Source organism: Nomascus leucogenys, chromosome 13 (genome assembly GCF_006542625.1).
Source record: "Nomascus leucogenys isolate Asia chromosome 13, Asia_NLE_v1, whole genome shotgun sequence".
NCBI lineage: Eukaryota > Metazoa > Chordata > Mammalia > Primates > Hylobatidae > Nomascus > Nomascus leucogenys.
In genome coordinates this window covers 54166453-54185868 of record NC_044393.1, presented here as the reverse complement: position 1 = coordinate 54185868, position 19416 = coordinate 54166453, and the positions used below count along the sequence as shown (strand labels likewise).

Here is a 19416-nt window from a genome sequence, read left to right as displayed (position 1 = left end):
TATATAACATATGTATCAGTGCATAACATTTTAAACTCTTATTAAGTCAATATTTAATGGTATTTTGTGTTGTGAAGGGAACAATATGTAATTGTCAGGCATACTTTTTTTAAAAATTATTATTATACTTTAAGTTTTAGGGTACATGTGCACAATGTGCAGGTTTGTTACATATGTATACATGTGCCATGTTGGTGTACTACACCCATTATCTCGTCATTTAGCATTAGGTATATCTCCTAATGCTATCCCTCCCCTCTCCCCCGACCCCACAACAGTCCCCAGTGTGTGATGTTCCCCCTCCTGTGTCCATGTGTTCTCATTGTTCAATTCCTACCTATGAGTGAGAACTTGTGGTGTTTGGTTTTTTGTCCTTGTGATAGTTTGCTGAGAATGATGTTTTCCAGTTTCATCCATGTCCCTACAAAGGACATGAACTCATCATTTTTTATGGCTGCATAGTATTCCATGGTGTATATGTGCCACATTTTCTTTTTTCTTTTTTTTTTAATATTATTATACTTTAAGTTTTAGGGTACATGTGCACAATGTGCAGGTTTGTTACATATGTATCCATGTGCCATGTTGCTGTGCTGCACCCATTAACTCATCATTTAGCATTAGGTATATCTCCTAATGCTGTCCCTCCCCCCTCCCCCCACCCCACAACAGTCACCGGAGTGCGATGTTCCCCTTCCTGTGTCCATGTGTTCTCATTGTTCAATTCCCACCTATGAGTGAGAACGTGCGGTGTTTGATTTTTTTGTCCTTGCGATAGTTTACTGAGAATGATGGTTTCCAGTTTCATTCATGTCCCTACAGAGGACATGAATTCATCATTTTTTATGGCTGCATAGTATTCCATGGTGTATATGTGCCACATTTTCTTAATCCAGTCTGTTGTTGTTGGACATTTGGGTTGGTTCCAAGTCTTTGCTATTGTGAATAGTGCTGCAATAAACATACGTGTGCATGTGTCTTTATAGCAGCATGATTTATAGTCCTTTGGCTGTATGCCCAGTAATGGGATGGCTGGGTCAAATGGTATTTCTAGTTCTAGATCCCTGAGGAATCGCCACACTGACTTCCACAATGGTTGAACTAGTTTACAGTCCCACCAACAGTGTAAAAGTGTTCCTATTTCTCCACATCCTCCTCTCCAGCACCTGTTGTTTCTTGACTTTTTAATGATGGCCATTCTAACTGGTGTGAGATGGTATCTCACTGTGGTTTTGATTTGCATTTCTCTGATGGCCAGTGATGATGAGCATTTTTTCATGTGTTTTCTGGCTGCATAAATGTCTTCTTTTGAGAAGTGCCTGTTCATGTCCTTTGCCCACTTTTTGATGGGGTTGTTTGTTTTTTTCTTGTAAATTTGTTTGAGTTCATTGTAGATTCTGCATGTTAGCCCTTTGTCAGATGAGTAGGTTGCGAAAATTTTCTCCCATTTTGTAGGTTTCTCCCATTTTGTAGGTTGCCTGTTCACTCTGATGGTAGTTTCTTTTGCTGTGCAGAAGCTCTTTAGTTTAATTAGATCCCATTTGTCAATTTTGGCTTTTGTTGCCATTGCTTTTGGTGTTTTAGACATGAAGTCCTTGCCCAAGACATACGTTTTTTGCCTGTCATTTTTTATTTTAAGGTATGTGACATGGTACAATTACATTGTTTTCGTTCAATGTGTCTACTATAAAACATTTCACTTAGTTCATTAGGAAGTAATTTAGAAGAAATGACTTACTGGGTTTATTTACTAAGTATCCTTGGATGGAGATAATTGAAGAGTTGTGTACAAAGTTTCAGTTATAACGTGGTTAAATTCTGCAGATCTAATAGACAGCATGACTATAGTTAAAGTTACTGTATTGTATACTTGGAATTTGTTAACAGAGTAGACTTGAATGTTCTCATCATGTGTACACACACAGTCTATATGTCATACTGGGTTAGGTTAATTAGCTGTTTTATGCTAATCATTTCACAGTCTACACATATTTCAAGACATTTACACTATTAACATATTGAGTTTTTATTGTCAGTTGTACCTCAGTAAAGCTGGGGAAAAAAATGGAAATGTTTAACTCATATAGAAATTACTGTATTAGATGTGTGTTTTGTTCAGTTGCCCTGCCAGAGGAAAACCCTCAGCTAGGGTCAGGCTTAGAGATGATGCTCCAGTAAACATCTGTAGAATGAAAGTATGCATAAATGAAAGAACTCCTAATTAGCAGTGTTTGCCCATTCCAGTTTTCTGCATGGAATCCGTATGTATTCCACTCATTGCCCATAAAAAGTTCGAAGTTTAAATTTGTGTAGTAAAAGCATCTTTGATATTTCTGTTTAATTTGTGTGCAGATAACTTTGTTTAGCCTACCTGTGTGTTCATCTCTTCACTTTTTCCTTTTGTACGGATTTTTTGTTTGTTTGTTTTTGGCAGACGGAGTCTTGCTCTGTCACCCAGGCTGGAGTGCAGTGGTGCAATCTCAGCTCATTGCAGCCTCCTGAGTAGCTGGGATTATAGGTGCTTGCTACCACACCCAGCTAATTTTTGTATTTTCAGTAGAGACAGGGTTTCACCATGTTGCCCAGGGTGGTCTCAAACTCCTAAGCTCGGGCAGTTTGCCTGCCTCTGCCTTCTAAAGTGCTGGGATTACAGGTGTGAACCACCACGCCCAGCTTTGTACGGAAAATTGGCAGCTTATTCTGTAACATTACAGATGTTACTTGAGAAGAGGGGCTGGAGAGGGAAAAGTTCACTACATTGTCTTCTATATCAGTTGAATTGAGGTGTTTCTATGTAGTATTATGTTAGGTATACATGTGGGCCTAGATTTATGGCTAGGTACAGTACTGTATCTGTTTGCCCTTAGCTTTCAGATAGTAGCATTTTTATTCATTATTTCGACAGGCTAATATCTCAAATGAACAACTTTAATGTAGAAGAGGTTATGTGGTGAGGGCAGAAATTAGTATGTTAACTGGAATTATTTGATCCCCAAATAAGACTAGTGTATTATTTGTAACATTTAGCAGCAACTCTAAAGTCTTTAAAAAAAAAAAAAAAAAAAAAAAAAAAAGCACCAAAAAACAAAACTGTATTGTTAAAACTTTGGAAGAATCTCCTAATTATTTTTGATAAATCTTGAAAATATTGAAGGAATTACATATTCTAACAAATACTGAATAATTTCAGAAATAGCTGCCTGCATGTGTTTCCCACAGGCTCCATCATTTCCCAAAACCTCATGCTTTCAGAGGGGCCTGCTGTTGCCTTAAGTGACTGACCACACCACCACCCTTTAGGCTTAGTGTATAAGAAGGTGAATTTGGCCAGGCACAGTGGCTCACGCTTGTAATCCCAGCACTTTGGGCGGCCAAGGCAGGTGGATCACAAGGTCAAGAGATCAAGACCAGCCTGGCCAGCATGGTGAAATCCCATCTCTACTAAAAACACAAAAATTAGCCAGGTGTGGTGGCACACGCCTGTAATCCCAGCTACTTGGCAGGCTGAGGCAGGAGAATTACTTGAACCCGGGAGGCGGAGGTTGCAGGGAGCCGAGATCATGCCACTGCACTCCAGCCTGGGCAACAGAACAAGACTCCATCTCGGGGGGGGAAAAAAAGGTGAATTCACGGATGAGCCATTGATATTTATTTTATCTTCTAGAGAAGAAAATATAGCCTTAGCAAGTTGAAGGAGTCTGTAAGTTGAAAGACGAAAATCTGAGGTTCAGTGGAACCTCAGTGCATCCTTGTTGAATGAACCAAAGATTAATTAAGTTAACGTGTGTTCTTCATTTTGTTTTTGTTTTTGTTTTTTGAGACAGGATTTTGCTCTGTTAGCCAGGCTGGAGTAACACTGGGTCAATCACAGCTCACTGCAGCCTTGGGCTCCTGGGCTCAAGTGATCCTCCCACCTCAGCCTCCCTAGTAGCTGGGACTGCAGGCATGCACCACCATGCCAGCTAATTTTTTTTTTTTTTGGAGAGATGGGGTCTCACTGTGTTGCTAAGGCTGGTCACTTGAGTCCACTCCTGGACTCAAGCAGTCTTCCCACCTCAGCCTCCCAAAGTTGCTAGGATTATACCACACCTGGCCAATGCATGTGTTATCCTCACTGTAATTCATGTACCCTGTTTTTGGTGGAAACTTAGAAAGAGCTCTTGTATTATTTCTTTAGTTTAGAGAAATTCATGCTGAAAATTTGCTTGTGTCATGTGGTGTGCACTTTGTTCTCATATGCACTGTTAATGGAATTTTGGTTTGGTTTTGGTTTTGTGTGTGTGAACCCATCTTTATTTAAGAAAAATATTATCATGGAATCTGGATTTTTTCCCCCTAAGCTTATGCAGAACTTTTAGTGTAGTAAGTTGTTCAAGAAATTACATATCCCAGTTAATAATCCACTTACCTGAGGTTTCCCTTCAACCCCTTTGATTCAGCCTGTGTTTTCAATATTTCTTTCTCCTGGCTATTGCTAGGAAGATTTTTTAGTGCAGACTGACACAGTTATATAATTTCCTAGAACAAGCCAGAGCAGACCAATTTTCTTACTATTTTCTTAGTATCCTTTCACTGTAGACCTTCTTCTTAAGAGTCATGAATAGCCGACCACGTTCCAGTCATTCTGCTTACTCTATCACTTGCTGTGCTTCCCCAGGAACCCGCCTGTTGAACTCTCCTTTGCCATGTCTTTTACTCTTAATGTTCTTTGTATTTCTCTTGCTGTCCTCTTTAGTTCAGGCCCTTATCACCTCCAGCCAGTACCTTTTCACAGGCTTCTCTTGGCTCTGTGTGCATACAGCCCATCCAATTCCCGGTCCCTGTTCCAGTTTATTCTCCTTTCTATTGCAAGTAAAACCTTGCTTTAATGACTCATATTCCCATTTAGAATCCTTTAGTGGCTTCCCATTGCCTGCTTGCTAAAGCTTTATGTTCTTGGCCTTCATGAAGCAATATGTGGAGCTATTAAGAGCTTGGGTTTGGCATCAAATATACCCTACTTTTACCAAAGAGCTTTGGCCAAGTTACCTAACTTCTGCAAACCACAATTTCATCATCAATAAAAGTGGGGAAAATAATGATACCAGCCAGGTATGGTGGCTCATGCCTGTAATCCCAGCACTTCGGAAGGTTGAGGTGTGAGGATTTCTTGAGACCCAGGAGTTCAAGACCAACCTGGGCAACATCTCAAGACCCTGTCTCTACAAAACTTTAAAAATTAGCCAGGTATGATGGCATGCACCTGTGGTCCCAGCTACCTGGGAGGCTGAGGTCAGAGGATCACTTGAGCCCAAGGGGTCAAGGCTGCAGTGAGCCATGATGGTGCCACTGCACTCTAGCCTGTGTGACAGAACAAGACTGTCTCTTTAAAAACAACAACAACAAAAAGATACCTTCCTCGTTAGTTTATTGTAAAGATGTAATGAGAGATAGTAATGCTAATAGTAGCAAATAGTTAATTCAGTGCTTACTATGTGCCAGGTATAATTTGAGTACTTTGCATAGTTGAGTTCTTCACAATAACCCTGTGAAATGAGTATTATTACTTTCCTGATTTCATCAAGTGGCAACAGAAGCCCAGAGAGGTTAAGTAACTTGCCCCTAGTTGGGAAGTAGCTTAAAAAGTGCTAAGTGGTGGTGGAGCAGGAATTCAAACCCAGATAGTCTGGCTTCAGAGCTCATGGGTTTACCATTTTGGCCGTTATATAATGGGTTTTATATAATGAACTTATTATGAGCCTGTAATAAGTTTGGAATTGTACTGGGCCTATGTCCAGTAGAAGTTAAGTCACTTTTCTTTCTGGGAACCTGTTTAAGATTTTCTGTCATCTGGTGTCAGCCTGTATTTCCCCTTGCAGACAAAAAGTGATGTCCCTCAGGTACCCTATTTCCCCCTGGAATCTACCAGCTTACGTTTTTTATGACTATTCAAAGATGTCCCAAACATTTATAATGTGCAGATTTACCAGAATTTTTATCTACAAATGTTTACTGGTTTTATTTTGTAGGTAGTTTAGAGAAAGTACTTAATGGTAATCATCTTGACCCCTAAGGGCACCTTTCCATTTTTTATCTCATCTTTGATCATCTCTTTTGTCCTAGGCTGCCAGAAATGCCATCCTTGTCTACCCACATTTTTAAGACTCAACCAAAATCCCACCATTGTGACAAAGGCTTCTCACAGTACCCAGTTAAGAGGGGGATACGCCTTCCCTTCTTGAAATGCCTTCGGCTCACATTTGGTCCCATAACTACGTGTAGGCCCCATCTCAACCCTAGCGCTGCTGACACTTCAGACCAGATAATATTGATTGTGGGAGACTTTCCTGTACATTGTAGGATGTTTAGCAGCGTCCCTGGCATCTACCCTTCAGATGTCAGTATCAGCTATCACCATCCCTGCTTGTGGCAATTAAAAATATCTCTGAACTTTGCCAGTTTTCCTCTCATTGAGAACCACTGGGATAAGAGAAAGTGTAAGGTATGTTGTGCTTTGGTGACAGACTTGATTTAACATGATAGCTTTGGCATTTCTATCTTGTACTCCTGATCAAGTTACTTAGCCTCTGTGAGCCTGTTTCCTCATTCGTAAACTCGAAATAGTAATGCATAATTTGTAGTTTGATTGTGGAGATTAAGAATAAGGGGGCTGGGTGCGGTGGCTCATGCCTGTAATCCCTGCACTTTGGGAGGTTGAGGTGGGTGGATCACCTGAAGTCAGGAGTTCAAGACCAGCCTGGCCAACATAGTGAAACCTTGTCTCTACTAAAAATATAAAAAATTGGCTGGGAGTGGTGGCGCGTACCTATAGTTCCAGCTACTTGGGAGGCTGCAGCAAGAGAATCACTTGAACCTGGGAGGCGGAGGCTGCAGTGAGCCGAGATTGTGCCATTGCACTCCAGCCTGGGTGACAATAGCGAAATGCTGACTCAAACAGACAAACAAGAATAAGGGTGGGCCGGGTGTGGTGGCTCACACCTGTAATCCCAGCACTTTGGGAGGCCAAGGCGGGCAGATCATGAGGTCAGGAGTTCTAGACCAGCCTGACCAATATGGTGAAACCCCATCTCTACTAAAAATACAAAAATTAGTTGGGTGTGGTGGCAAATGCTTGTAGTCCCAGCTACTCGGGAGGCTGAGGCGGAGAATCACTTGAACCCAGGAGGCGGAGGTTTCAGTGAGCTAAGATCACAATCACACCACTGCACTCCAGCCTAGGTGACACAGTGTGACTCTGTCTCCAAAAAAAAAAAAAGAAAGTGTGGACTTCTAAAGCATCCATCATAGTAGCACAAAGTAGCCATCATGTCTCCTAAACTCCAGGATCATGTATCATGAGTTTCACATCTCTTTGTATCTTCCTTCATATATTAGGTGGCCAAGAAGTATCTTGGTTAATTGTCTTTCCTTAAATGAAGGAAAAAGCATGTTTCCCTTATTCTTTAGAAAATGGCTGATCTTTCTGTGATTTAAATGGCTGACATAAACACTACCACTTGTTTATTTCTCGAAAGTATTGATGGAATTGGATCAATTGCTTTTTCTGGGTTTTCTATACGTTATTGTCAATCCCCTGATCAGTTCTTAGCTGTCCCCATGTAGCCGTGGTGACTGTGCTGTGGCAGAAGGAGGCCATCCTGGCAGCTTCTGGTGATGGCCCTAGAGTGCCGTGTGCAGCCCACTCCCAGGCCTGCCTGGTGGCTGCTTCTATGGCCTTACCCATGGAGTCTTGTGACTGTTTGTGCACCTTAGTATTTTTTAAGTCACTTTATTGAGGTCTATTTTATGCCTTCCTCATTTTTTTCTAACACTGAAAAAAGAAATGTTTGTGCTGTCATTATTTGTAGTACATTAAAAGATGGACCTCAGGTGAGGCTTTCTTTAAAATTATTTGGCACTCTTTAAAAGTGGCTTTGACTTTCTTGTGTAATTGAAAAGGTAGCTGGCGTTTTACTTAAAGAGTTTATGGTTTAGTTCATTGCTCTTCACAGAAACCTTGTAAGAACATGGCTGCTTACCATTAGTTAAATGGAGCTTGCCAAGGGCAAGGCTCACATTTTGGTGATTTTGCTACATTGGTGAAAAAACTAGCAATTATAGCTGTAGCCTTGGATTTTAAAATTATATTGTTACTCTTTCTGTTATCATGATTGTAACTAGCACTTACTGTGTTCTTTCAGGCACTGATTGTTTTAAGTTCTTTATTTGTATCATGCTATTTAGTCCTCACCACAACCTTATGAGGCCAGTGGTGTTACTATCTTCATTCTACCTAAGGCGTTGCACAGTGGGGATACGAATCTTCCTCAGAGTCCCATAGTTATTGTGGTGGATCCAGGATTTGAATACAGATGGTGTAGTTCCAGAATCCATGCTCTTAACTGCAGGGTAGTGTAAAATGTCCTACATAGAAAGATTGAGATGATTTTAAATTGTAATATGTCGGTGAAAAGTGTGCATTTTTGTCTCTGTGGTAAATGGTTTCCTTGTGCCTTAATAGTAGAGCTAGTAATCAGATTGTTTAAAAGTATAGCTATTAGTCCAGGCGCGGTGGCTCGTGCCTGTAATCCCAACACTTTGGGAGGCCGAGGCAGGCAGATTGCCTGAGCTCTGGAGTTCGAGACCAGCCGGGGCAACACAGTGAAACCCCGTCTCTACTAAAATACAAAAACATAGCTGGGCATGGTGGCATGTGCCCATGTGCAGTGAGCCGAGATTGTGTCACTGCTGCTTTTCAACCTGGGTGACAGAGAGACTCTGTCTCCAAACAAACAAAAAAAAGTACAGCCATTAGATTTTATGAAGTAGATATTATAATATGTAACCAGATGAGACCTTTAAAACCCAACATTTTTCCAGACTTCTCCCTTTGGGGTGCAACCCTCGAGTATGCCGAGAGCCACGGTGGTGCCCCGCAGGTCCTCTCACCTGTATCATGTATCATTGGCTGATTTTGTTTATCTACACTTAGTATTTATTTACCATTGTAATTCTTTCAATGGCCCTGTTTATCAATAAATTTTGTTATGATTGAACCAGTATTGTTCAAGTTCAGACCAGAAGCTTTCATGTCAATTTGGTAAACATTTTGATATTACTGGGTTTGTTCAGCATGGTAGTGCACACGATGCTGTATTGACTTGGAATTCTCCTCAGGATGTTGAGCCCTCGACTCAGGAAATGTGGTGAGGTGGCTCCGTTTCAAGGGACTAAGCTGCTTTCCTGACCCATTGCTTTGTGCAGTCCCAGTGCTGGGCACAGCAGCTTTAACTTTCTTCCTGATGACATTCAGAAGTACAGCTGCTGGCTTTTCTCATTAATTCTCACTAGTTAGAGATGAAAGAAAAAGGAGCAGAGGCTATTTCAGGACAATGTGGGTAAGGATGCCATCCCCTGGATTTTTGGTTTGAGCATGTCTCTGGCTCTTGCCCTCTTTTATTGTTAACAGGTATTTCCAAGCTCCTCCGTTGAGTTTAACATCTTGGTTTTCACAGGCAGTTGGTGGGACCTGCCTTGTCTGTTTTACTGTGGAAGGGAAATCTAGTGGAAGCCTCAGCGTTTCCAGCAGGAAACTTCGAGGCTTGCGGAGAACCCCTCTGGTGTCCCGCACGCCCACAAGTAATTAATGTCCTCAATGAAGAACTCCTCCTTGGGGTCGCCTCCTTCCTCTGCCAGCCCATCTGGCTGCCCACGTGGGTTTCTCTGGGTGCTTCATTAGGTTCTGTTACCCACAGAGTAGGAGGAGACAGAGTCTCCCTGCCCTGTGTCCTTTGTTCAGGTGTGGGAGGAAGGAAGTCCCCCGCTTATCACCAGTAGCAGAGCATAATTCGGAAAGTTGCTCTCATTCTATTTCTTTTTACAGTTCAGAATTTTGGGGGAAGCTTTGCACTCTGGGCTGTGAGCAAGGCCAGGGAGACAGTCTTTAGAGGAGTCTCCACATTGTGCTTGACTGTTCCATGACTTATCTACAAGATTACAGGACCTATTTCAATCAAGTTGTGGTGGAGAGGAGCAGATTTGTGTTGTGAAGACCAGTAATAGATGGTATCTGACACAAATGTTGATGTACAGAAAGAAAGCTTTGAGAACATTTTAATGAAGCCCCTTATTTTGAAGATGAATTTGAGGTTCAAGGAAAAGAAGGAACTTTCTCTGAGCCTGTAGCTAGTTAATTTGGAATGGGACTCAGGGCTTCTAGCTCCCAGCCCTAGACTTGGCCTTCTTTGCTGCACTGCTGCTGAACTCAAAGTCCGACTTCACCCAGAGAAACCTGGCACTTGTTCCTCATGTGTATGAACTGACTTCCTGAGTGGGAAGATTGAGAGTCATGTCCCTGGCCGGGCTTAGGTTGATCTCAGCTTCCCTGGTAGCCAAAGAATCTCTGCTGCCTCCTGCTGCTAGCACTAAGTATTAAGGTTTTTTGTTTGTTTTTGAGATGGAATCTTGCTCTGTCGCCAGGCTGGAGTGCAGTGGCATGATCTCGGCTCACTGCAACCTCCGCCTCCTGAGTTCAAGCAATTCTTGTGCCTCAGACTCCTGAATAGCTGGGATTACAGGCATGCACCACCACACCCAGCTAATTTTTGTATTTTTAGTAGAGATGGCGTTTCACCATGTTGGCCAGGATGGTCTGGATCTCCTGACCTTGTGATCTGCCCATTTTGGCCTCCCAAAGTGGTGGGATTACAGGCGTGAGTCACCGCGCCCAGCCGTATTAAGGTTTTTAGGCAAGAAAGATGAACATACTGTGATTTGACAAGTAAAAGCAACAGAGGGAAGAATTAGTAAAGACATAACGCTGTCAGATTTTGCAAGGGGAGATCTAGCCTTGGGGATGAAACATGATTCCTTTTTGTTTTGTGTTTTTATTTTTCCCATTGTCACAGTTATCCTGTATAAATAATTGTAGGAGTGCCCATCAATGTTGGTTGATTCTGGGGTGCATTATTACTTTAAGCTTCACTGGTAAAGACAAATGCTATTTTTGAAAATAAAACCATTTAAAAATAGTAGTTCAGGCCAGGCGCGGTGGCTCACGCCTGTAATCCTAGCACTTTGGGAGGCCGAAATGGGTGGATCACCTGAGGTCAGGAGTTTGAGACCTGGCCTGGCCAACATGGCGAAAACCCCATCTCTACTAAAATACAAAAAGTAGCTGGGCATGGTGACATGTGCCTGTAATCCCAGCTACTAGGGAGGCTGAGGCAGGAGAATCGCTTGAACCCAGTAGGTGGAGGTTGCAGTGAGCCGAGATTGTGTCACTGCACTCCAGCCTGGGTGATAGAGTGAGACTCAATCTCAAAAAAAGAAAAAAGTAGTTCAAAATTAAATTATGGAATCAAAGTTTTGTTGCTGGGATATACCATACAGGTTATCAAGTATAGCCCTTTTATATTAGAAATTGAAACAACTGAGACCCAGATAATTTTTTTTTTTTTTTTGAGACAGAAGCTCACTCTGTTGCCCAGACTGGAGTGTGGTGACACGATCTCAGCTCACTGCAACCACTGTTTTCTGGGTTCAAGTGATTCTCCTGCCTCAACCTCCTGAGTAGCTGCGATTACAGGCATGTGCCACCACGCCTGGCTTATTTTCATATTTTTAGTAGAGACGGGGTTTCACCGTGTTGGCCAGGCTGGTCTTGAACTCCAGACCTCAGGTGATCCACCTGCCTTGACCTCCCAAAGTGTTGGGATTGCAGGTGCGAGCCATTGTGCCGGCCAAGCCAGAGAACTTTAATAAGTGACTTAGGAAGCTGGATGTGGTGGCTCACACCTGTAATCCCAGCCCCGTGGGAGGCGGAAGCAAGAAGATCACTTGAGGCCAGAAGCTTGAGGCTTCAGTGTGCAATGCTTACACCTCTGAATAGCCACTGCACTCCAGCCTGGGGAACATAGTGGGATCCCATCTCTAAAAAGAAATTAATTTTTAAAAAGTGATGAAAAATCATAATTCAAGAAGTCAATATCAGTACAAGTCTTCTGACTTAGATAAGTTTTACCATTTAAGTTTCTTGTGTGCTAGACTTTGTTTTTATGAATTTTCCATAGATTATTTCTAATGCTTATTGCTACATTGGTGTGTAACAGGTATGTTTCCCCCTCCTATAGATGAGAATGGAAGCTCAAACAGCTTAAACAGCTTGCCTAGTGGTAACACAATGAGTAAATGGTTGAACAGTAATATAAGAGCAGTCTGAGTCCAAGGTCATGTTTTTAACGCTGCCCTGTTGCCATTTCCTTTAATGGTTTGAATTATCTTAACTAACTTTATTTGTCCCAGTGGCAAAGTATTTTTCTTGTGTTTATTGCCCATTGCTGTTTAAAGAAAGTTAGCCCAGTTGAGTGCAATAGCCAATTTTTTTAAAAAAATCTGGAACTGTAAGTTTTTACTGAGATCACTTCTTGCTTGTCATGAGGTGCATCATTGTCATTGGGACCTCATGTGAACACATTTGCACACTGAGGCACATTAATTCTTAACTGTATAGCTTCCCGCACAGTGAATCAATCTTTGAACTGTGAAAGAAGCCAAGGTGGAAAGATAGGACAACTCTCGTGCATGAGAAAATGGTCAAAGATATTTTAGGAAAGAAAGATACTGACATTTTTACCTTGAGATAGTATTTGATACTGAAATACAATTTTAGTTGGAAAGCGATTTTTCAGAAATCATATTCCTTTGACCTCTGTGGGCTGGACATCATCAGTGTGCCTGTCCATTAATTTCTTGTACTTTTCAGAATCTCTTTTGTTGTTCAGATATAAAACTCCACATATTACTCAGTTTTCACCAGGAAGATGCATGAATGTCATTGAATAACATGAGCCCATTGGATTGTGTTTCCTTCAAAAGTAGAACCATGTTCTCCATGGAAATATTTTACATGATGTTATCTTTGTTACTGTTGGTCCTTTGACATTTTATTTGCTTTTTTTCTTTTTTCCTTTTAGACAGAGTTTTATTCTGTCACCTAGGTTGGAGTGCAGTGCCATGATCTCAGCTCACTGTGACCTCCGCCTTGTGCCTCAGCCTCTTGAGTAGCTGGGATTACAGGCGTGTGCTACCTTGCCTGTGCCACTATGCCTGTGCAGTTTTTTTGTGTTTTTAGTAGAGACGGGGTTTTGCCATGTTGGCCAGGCTGGTCTTGAACTCCTGGCCTCAAGTGATCTGCCTGCCTCGGCTTCCCAAAGGGCTGGGATTACAAGGCAAGGCTGAGCCCAGCCTTGACATTTTAAATGTAATTTAAACATATCCTAATTGCAGTATTATCCAAAACAGTAAATAATGTCTTAAAATCTTATCCTAGTTTTATTGACTTTACTGGTACTTACTAGGAACTTGTCAATATCTTATTAAATCATATTTGCCATGCCCATGATTCATCTTGGGTTTTTTTTTTTTGGCCAATTACCCCACCCGTCATACTCATTTCCTGTCCTGAATTGGTAAGCTCTGTGAGGATATGAGGACTGTAAGCAACATGAAGCCTGGGAGCTTTTATATATCAAACACCTGGAATAATGGCATGTGATGGGAGCTCAGCCGATACACATTCGGTGAATTTATGTAAAAATACTCTGTAAGGTAAAGTTGTTTTAAATGTTTGTAGGGATTTTGATCCTTTTTAAGAGGTATTCCTGTTTTCATTTTCCTTGTAAAATCTTGATTCCCTCTCACTTCATAATGCTACTTTAAACTTCTACTAACAGTAGACTAACTGCTAACAGCCTACTGTTGATCAGATGCCTTCCACTGTCGATTAAACTGGGAATATTTCAGTGTTGGATTGAAGGGGTGGCCTGCCCCTCCACACCTGTGGGTATTTCTAGTCGGGTGGGATGAGAGACCGAGAAAAGAAATAAGACACAGAGACAAAGTATAGAGAAACAACAGTGGGCCCAGGGGACTGGCGTTCAGCATACCAAGGACCTGCACCGGCACCGGTCTCTGAGTTCCCTCAGTTTTTATTGATTATTATCTTCATTATTTCAGCAAAAAAGAATGTAGTAGGAGGGCAGGGTGATAATAAGGAGAAGGTCACCAACAAACATGTGAGCAATAGAATCCATGTCATAATTAAGTTCAAGAGAAGGTACTATGACTGGACATGCACGTAAGCCAGATTTATGTTTCTCTCCACCCAAACATCTTACTGGAGTAAAGAATAACAAGGCAGCATTGCTGCAAACATGTCTCGCCTCCCACCATAGGGTGGTTTTTCTGTCATCTCAGAATTGAACAAATGTATAATCAGGTTTTATACCGAGACATTCAGTTCCCAGGGGCAGGCAGGAGACAGTGGCCTTCCTCTATCTCAACTGCAAGAGGCTTTCCTCTTTTACTAATCCACCTCAGCACAGACCCTTTACGGGTGTTGGGCTGGGGGATGGTCAGGTCTTTCTCATCCCACGAGGCCATATTTCAGACTGTCACATGGGGAGAAACCTTGGACAATACCCAGCTTTCCAGGGCAGAGGTCCCTGCGGCTTTCCACAGTGCATTGTGCCCCTGGTTTATTGAGACTAGAGAATGGCGATGACTTTTACCAAGCATACTGCTTGTAAACATTTTGTTAACAAGGCACGTCCTGCACAGCCCTAGATCCCTTAAACCTTGATTTCATACAACACATGTTTTTGTGAGCTCCAGGTTGGGTCAGAGTGGCTGGAGCAAAGTGGCTAGGGCAAAGCTGCAAATTAACAACATCTCAGCAAAGCAATTGTTTAAAGTACAGGTCTTTTTTAAAATGGAGTCTCGTATGTCTTTCCTTTCTACATAGACGTAGTAACAGTCTGATCTCTCTTTCTTTTCCCTACACTGGATGATGTGAAACATATAACACTTCCTATCTCTCGTGAACAAAATGCCTGTTCAATTCATTGTTTAAATGGTCATTGATGTAATATTTGCTTAACATTTGGAATTTCTAATACTCATATGAGAACATGATCTGTTTTGTAAAAATAAATTTTGTTTATGGAAATAATTGAAAAAATTATTCTCCAGTGGAAATAATTACAGAAAAACATTGACCTTGTATTTAGGTCACTGACACTGTAAGTTTTTGATTGTTTTAATATGATAAATATGAATATCTTGGTTCATCACTTTCTTTTAGTATAATGTTGTAGTGTTGTCTAGATACCAAGGCTATTTTCTATTTAAATCAAGCCCCCCTTGTCTTGCAGTGTTAAAAATGTATGGACATCATTAGCCATCAGGGAAAGGTAGATCAAAACTACAATGAGATACTTCATATCCACTTGGGTGGATAAAGTAAAAAAGATAGTAAGTGTTGTTCAGGGCGAAGAATTGGAACCCTCATACATTGGTGATAGGAATGTAAAATGGTGCAGCCACTGTGGAAAACACTTTGGCAGTTCATCAGAAAGCTAAATATACAGGCACCATATGACCTAAGTACGGTAACTCCTAGGTATATACCTCCCCTCAAAAAAAGTATGTTCACACAAAAATGTATACACGAGTGTGAATAGCAGTATTATTTTTATAGCCCCTAAAGTGAAAATAACCCAAATGTTCACCAGGTGAAGAGATAAACAAAATGTTGTATCTCTATACAGTGGAATACTATTTGCCAATAAGAATAAGCGAAGTACTAATACATGCTGTACAAGAGTCAAATTTGGAAACATTATGCCAGTTACAAAAAAATACTTTATATGATTCCATTTATAGGAAATGTCCAGAATCAGCAAGTAGATTAGTGATTGCTAAGGGTTAGAGGGGGTAGGAGAGAGATGGGAAGTGAATGCTAATGAATATGTTGTTTCTCTTTGGAGCAATGAAAATGTTGTCATTTAAATAGTGGTGATAGTTGCCATGTGTGGTGGCTCATGCCTGTAATCCCAGCACTTTGGGAGGCCAAGACGGGTGGATCACAGGGTCAGGAGTTCGAGACCACTGGCCAATATGGTGAAACCCCGTCTCTACTAAAAATACAAAAAAATTAGCCAGGCGTGGTGGCATATGCCTGTAATCCCAGCTACTTGGGAGGCTGAGGCAGGAGAATTGCTTGAATCCGGGAGGCAGAGGTTGCAATGAGCCAAGATTGCGCCACTGCACTCCAGCCTGGGTGACAGAGCGAGACTCCATCTCAAAAAATAAATAAAAAATAAAAATTAAAAAAATAGTAATGATAATTGCACATCTAAAATCCATTGAATTGTACACCTAAAGGGGTCAATTGTATGATCCATGAATTACTAGCCTACTGTTGATCAGAATCCTTACTGATCACATGACCAATTAACTGTATTTTGTATGTGTGTTATATACCATATTTTTACAACAAAGTAAGCTAGAACAAAGAAAATGTTAAGACAATCATAAGGAAGAGAAAGTATACTTACTATTCATTAAGTGGATAGATCATATGAAGTAGATCATCATAAACGTCTTCATCCTCATTATCTTCGCGTTGAGTAGGCAGAGGGGTTGGTCTTGCTGTCTCAGGGGTGGCAGAGGTGGAAGAAAATCTGTGCATAAGGGAACCCATGCAGTTCAAACCTGTGTTGTTCAAGGTTCAACTGTATGTAGATGGATTTGCTCCCACGAGCATAAATAATCTCTGAAATTATACACACTGGTTGCTTATGGAAAGGAGAGCTGGATTCCAACGTGGGTAGGCATGGGAGGGAGATTTTTACTAAATGTCCTTTTGTGTTTATCAAACTTTGTACCCTGTCATTGTATTACGTTTTTCAAGTAAATAAAAGTTATATAATGAGATATTAATAGCTTATCTCCTCTCTTGATTTTACTATATCCAGGTCCTTCAAGGGTTAGATTACCTACACAGTAAGTGCAAGATCATTCATACTGACATAAAGCCGGAAAACATCTTGATGTGTGTGGATGATGCATATGTGAGAAGAATGGCAGCTGAGGCCACTGAGTGGCAGAAAGCAGGTGCTCCTCCTCCTTCAGGGTCTGCAGGTGAGGGAGCTGAGCCAGCTTCATTTCAGTTTGGGGGCATCGGGAGCTTGCAAAGTTGCAATTGTTGAAGTTATCTGAATCAAACGTTACATATAAGGAACTTTTTGAAAAAGTTTAATTGCTGGAAATAACTGCACCCTTGAAATGGAAAATGCCCCAGCTACATTATATTTTAATATTAGAAGTATTTACTTTTGTCCCCCTTTAAAAGGCCCTTTAAATTTGTAGTTGCCGCTTCATCTATATTTGAACAGTTTTTTCTGTTGCCTGCTTCTCTGCAGAGGAGAACATAGTAACAGCTTTTCTGTAGCTGACCTTTAGTCATCAGAATATTTTTCTGGCTTCAATTTTGTGTACATTAATTCTTGTTGTCCATTTAGCATAGCTATGTAAATCTGAGTTTTATCAACAGATTTGGAGTTAGTTAGAAAAGGCCTGATCCTGGGGGAAGAAGACCAAGTGACCTGAGTATTGGGATATCTTTATTTCTGGGGCGGGGTTGGCAGGGTGGTGCAGTGAATTGTGGACTGTGCTTCTCACTCTTCGACACCATGGTCTGTGCCTTTGTGTGTTGTCAGGCAAGCATGGATACTAAAGGGCTGAGGCTCCTGGGACTGGCTGGGGCTCCGTTCACATCTCCTTTACTGCCATCAGGGTGTTGTTTAGATCATGGATCCCACCTGTTAAGCTTTTGGCCCTGGTGTAGGGGTTTAATCATGTGATTCCTAGACTGTTTGCTGCATACTAACTGCAGTATTTGATTTAAATTGTAGAAAGCTTGCAAAATAGATTTCAAATATCGATGTACGTCTACATTGTTCATTTCATTATATTTTAAACAAATTTGGTTTAATGACTGTGATATGTATTAATTCTTTTCCATTTTCTTAAGTGATCTGTTGGTGCTTTGGGCTTGACTGTTTTTGAGATGTATTAGTATTTCATTTTAGATAAATAAGAGAAATGGCTCAGTATGAGTAACTTCTGCTATGACTTCAGGAGTCACTCATTTGTTTCAGTGGCATAAACTTACTCTAGATCCTTGTGATTAAGAAGCTCAGATTAATAGTTTTTGAAGTTGGATAGCCATTAAAAGACAATAATTATTTCACTTTGCAATTCGAATGACCTACATGAAGTTATGTGTCTGTTTTCTGCTAAATACCAATTTTGTTTGATTTTATTTTAGTGAGTACGGCTCCACAGCAGAAACCTGTAAGTACTTAGGCATATTACTTTATATGCACCATGTTAAAAGAGACCATTTATTATTGAGTTGTTAAAATTATAAAAAAGTTGTGTATTTAAAGGGTAGACACATTTATAAAAGCTGTGTATCCTCAAATAGGTAAGACTGTCTTGTTAATTTTTTTTTTTTTTTTTTTTTTTTTTGGGATAATGAGTTTCACTCCGTTGCTCAGGCTGGAGTGCAAGTGGTGCGATCTCGGCTCACTGCAACCTCCCCTTCCTGGGTTCAAACGATTCTTGTGCCGCAGCCTCCCGAGTAGCTGGGATTACAGGTACCCACCACCACACCCAGCTAATTTTTGTATTTTCAGTAGAGACGGGGTTTCACCATGTTGGCCAGACTGGTCTCGAACTCCTAACCTCAAGTGATCTGCCTGCCTTGGCCTCCCAAAGTTCTGGGATTACAAGTGTTAGCCACCATGCCCAGCCTGTCTTAAGTTTTAATGATCTGTGCAGAGTTGGGATAGTTAAAGCCTTTCAAAGACTGTTTTCTTTATGCATTTTCTGGACTATGGTGGCCAAGTTTAGTGAAATGTGAGGTGATAGAGTTGAAGTATTTTTATTTCAAAACCACTTTACATTATTTCTGATTGGCTGCTAAGTTACCTGTTTTTCTGAAGCTGTTGTTCTAATTTTTTTCCATCCAGATGTTAAATAAAAAAGAGACTGATCTCTTTTGTGGTCCCGTCAAAACACTATGTCCTTATTAGATACTGGGTGTGGTGACTCACACCTGCAACCCCTGCACTTTGGTAGGCCGAGGCCACTAGATCACTTGAGGTCAGGAATTCAAGACCAGCCTGGCCAACATGATGAAACCCCATCTCTACCAAAAATGCAAAAACTAGCTGAGTGTGCTGATGGACGTCTGTAATCCCAGCTACTCAGGAGGCTAAGGCAGGAGAATCGTTTGAGCCCAGGAGGTAGAGGTTGCAGTGAGCCGAGATCACACCACTGCACTCCAGCCAGGGCGACAGAGTGAGACTCCATCTCAAAAAAAAAAAAAAAAAAAATCAGCCGAGTGTGATGGTGTGCACCTGTAGTCCTAGCTACATGGGAGGCTGAGGCATGAGAATCACTTGAACTCAAGAAGTGGAGGTTGCAGTGAGCTGAGATTACGCCACTGCACTCCAGCCTGGGCAACAGAGACTCTGTCTCAAAGAAAAAAAAAACAACAACAATAACAAAACACTATTTTTACTGAGG

General features: G+C 41.2%; 1 protein-coding gene across 11 annotated transcripts in view; it reads left to right on the top strand.

The window, feature by feature from the left end:
• Window positions 1-19416, top strand: part of SRPK2 (SRSF protein kinase 2) — a 286728-nt gene that overhangs the window by 237295 nt on the left and 30017 nt on the right. For all 11 annotated transcript variants that reach the window (XM_030825672.1, XM_030825668.1, XM_030825675.1 and 8 more), the window contains 2 exons: window positions 16797-16962; window positions 18152-18177. In XM_030825672.1, coding sequence (XP_030681532.1) covers window positions 16797-16962; window positions 18152-18177 — 192 coding nt within the window. The remainder of the gene's footprint in view (window positions 1-16796; window positions 16963-18151; window positions 18178-19416) is intronic.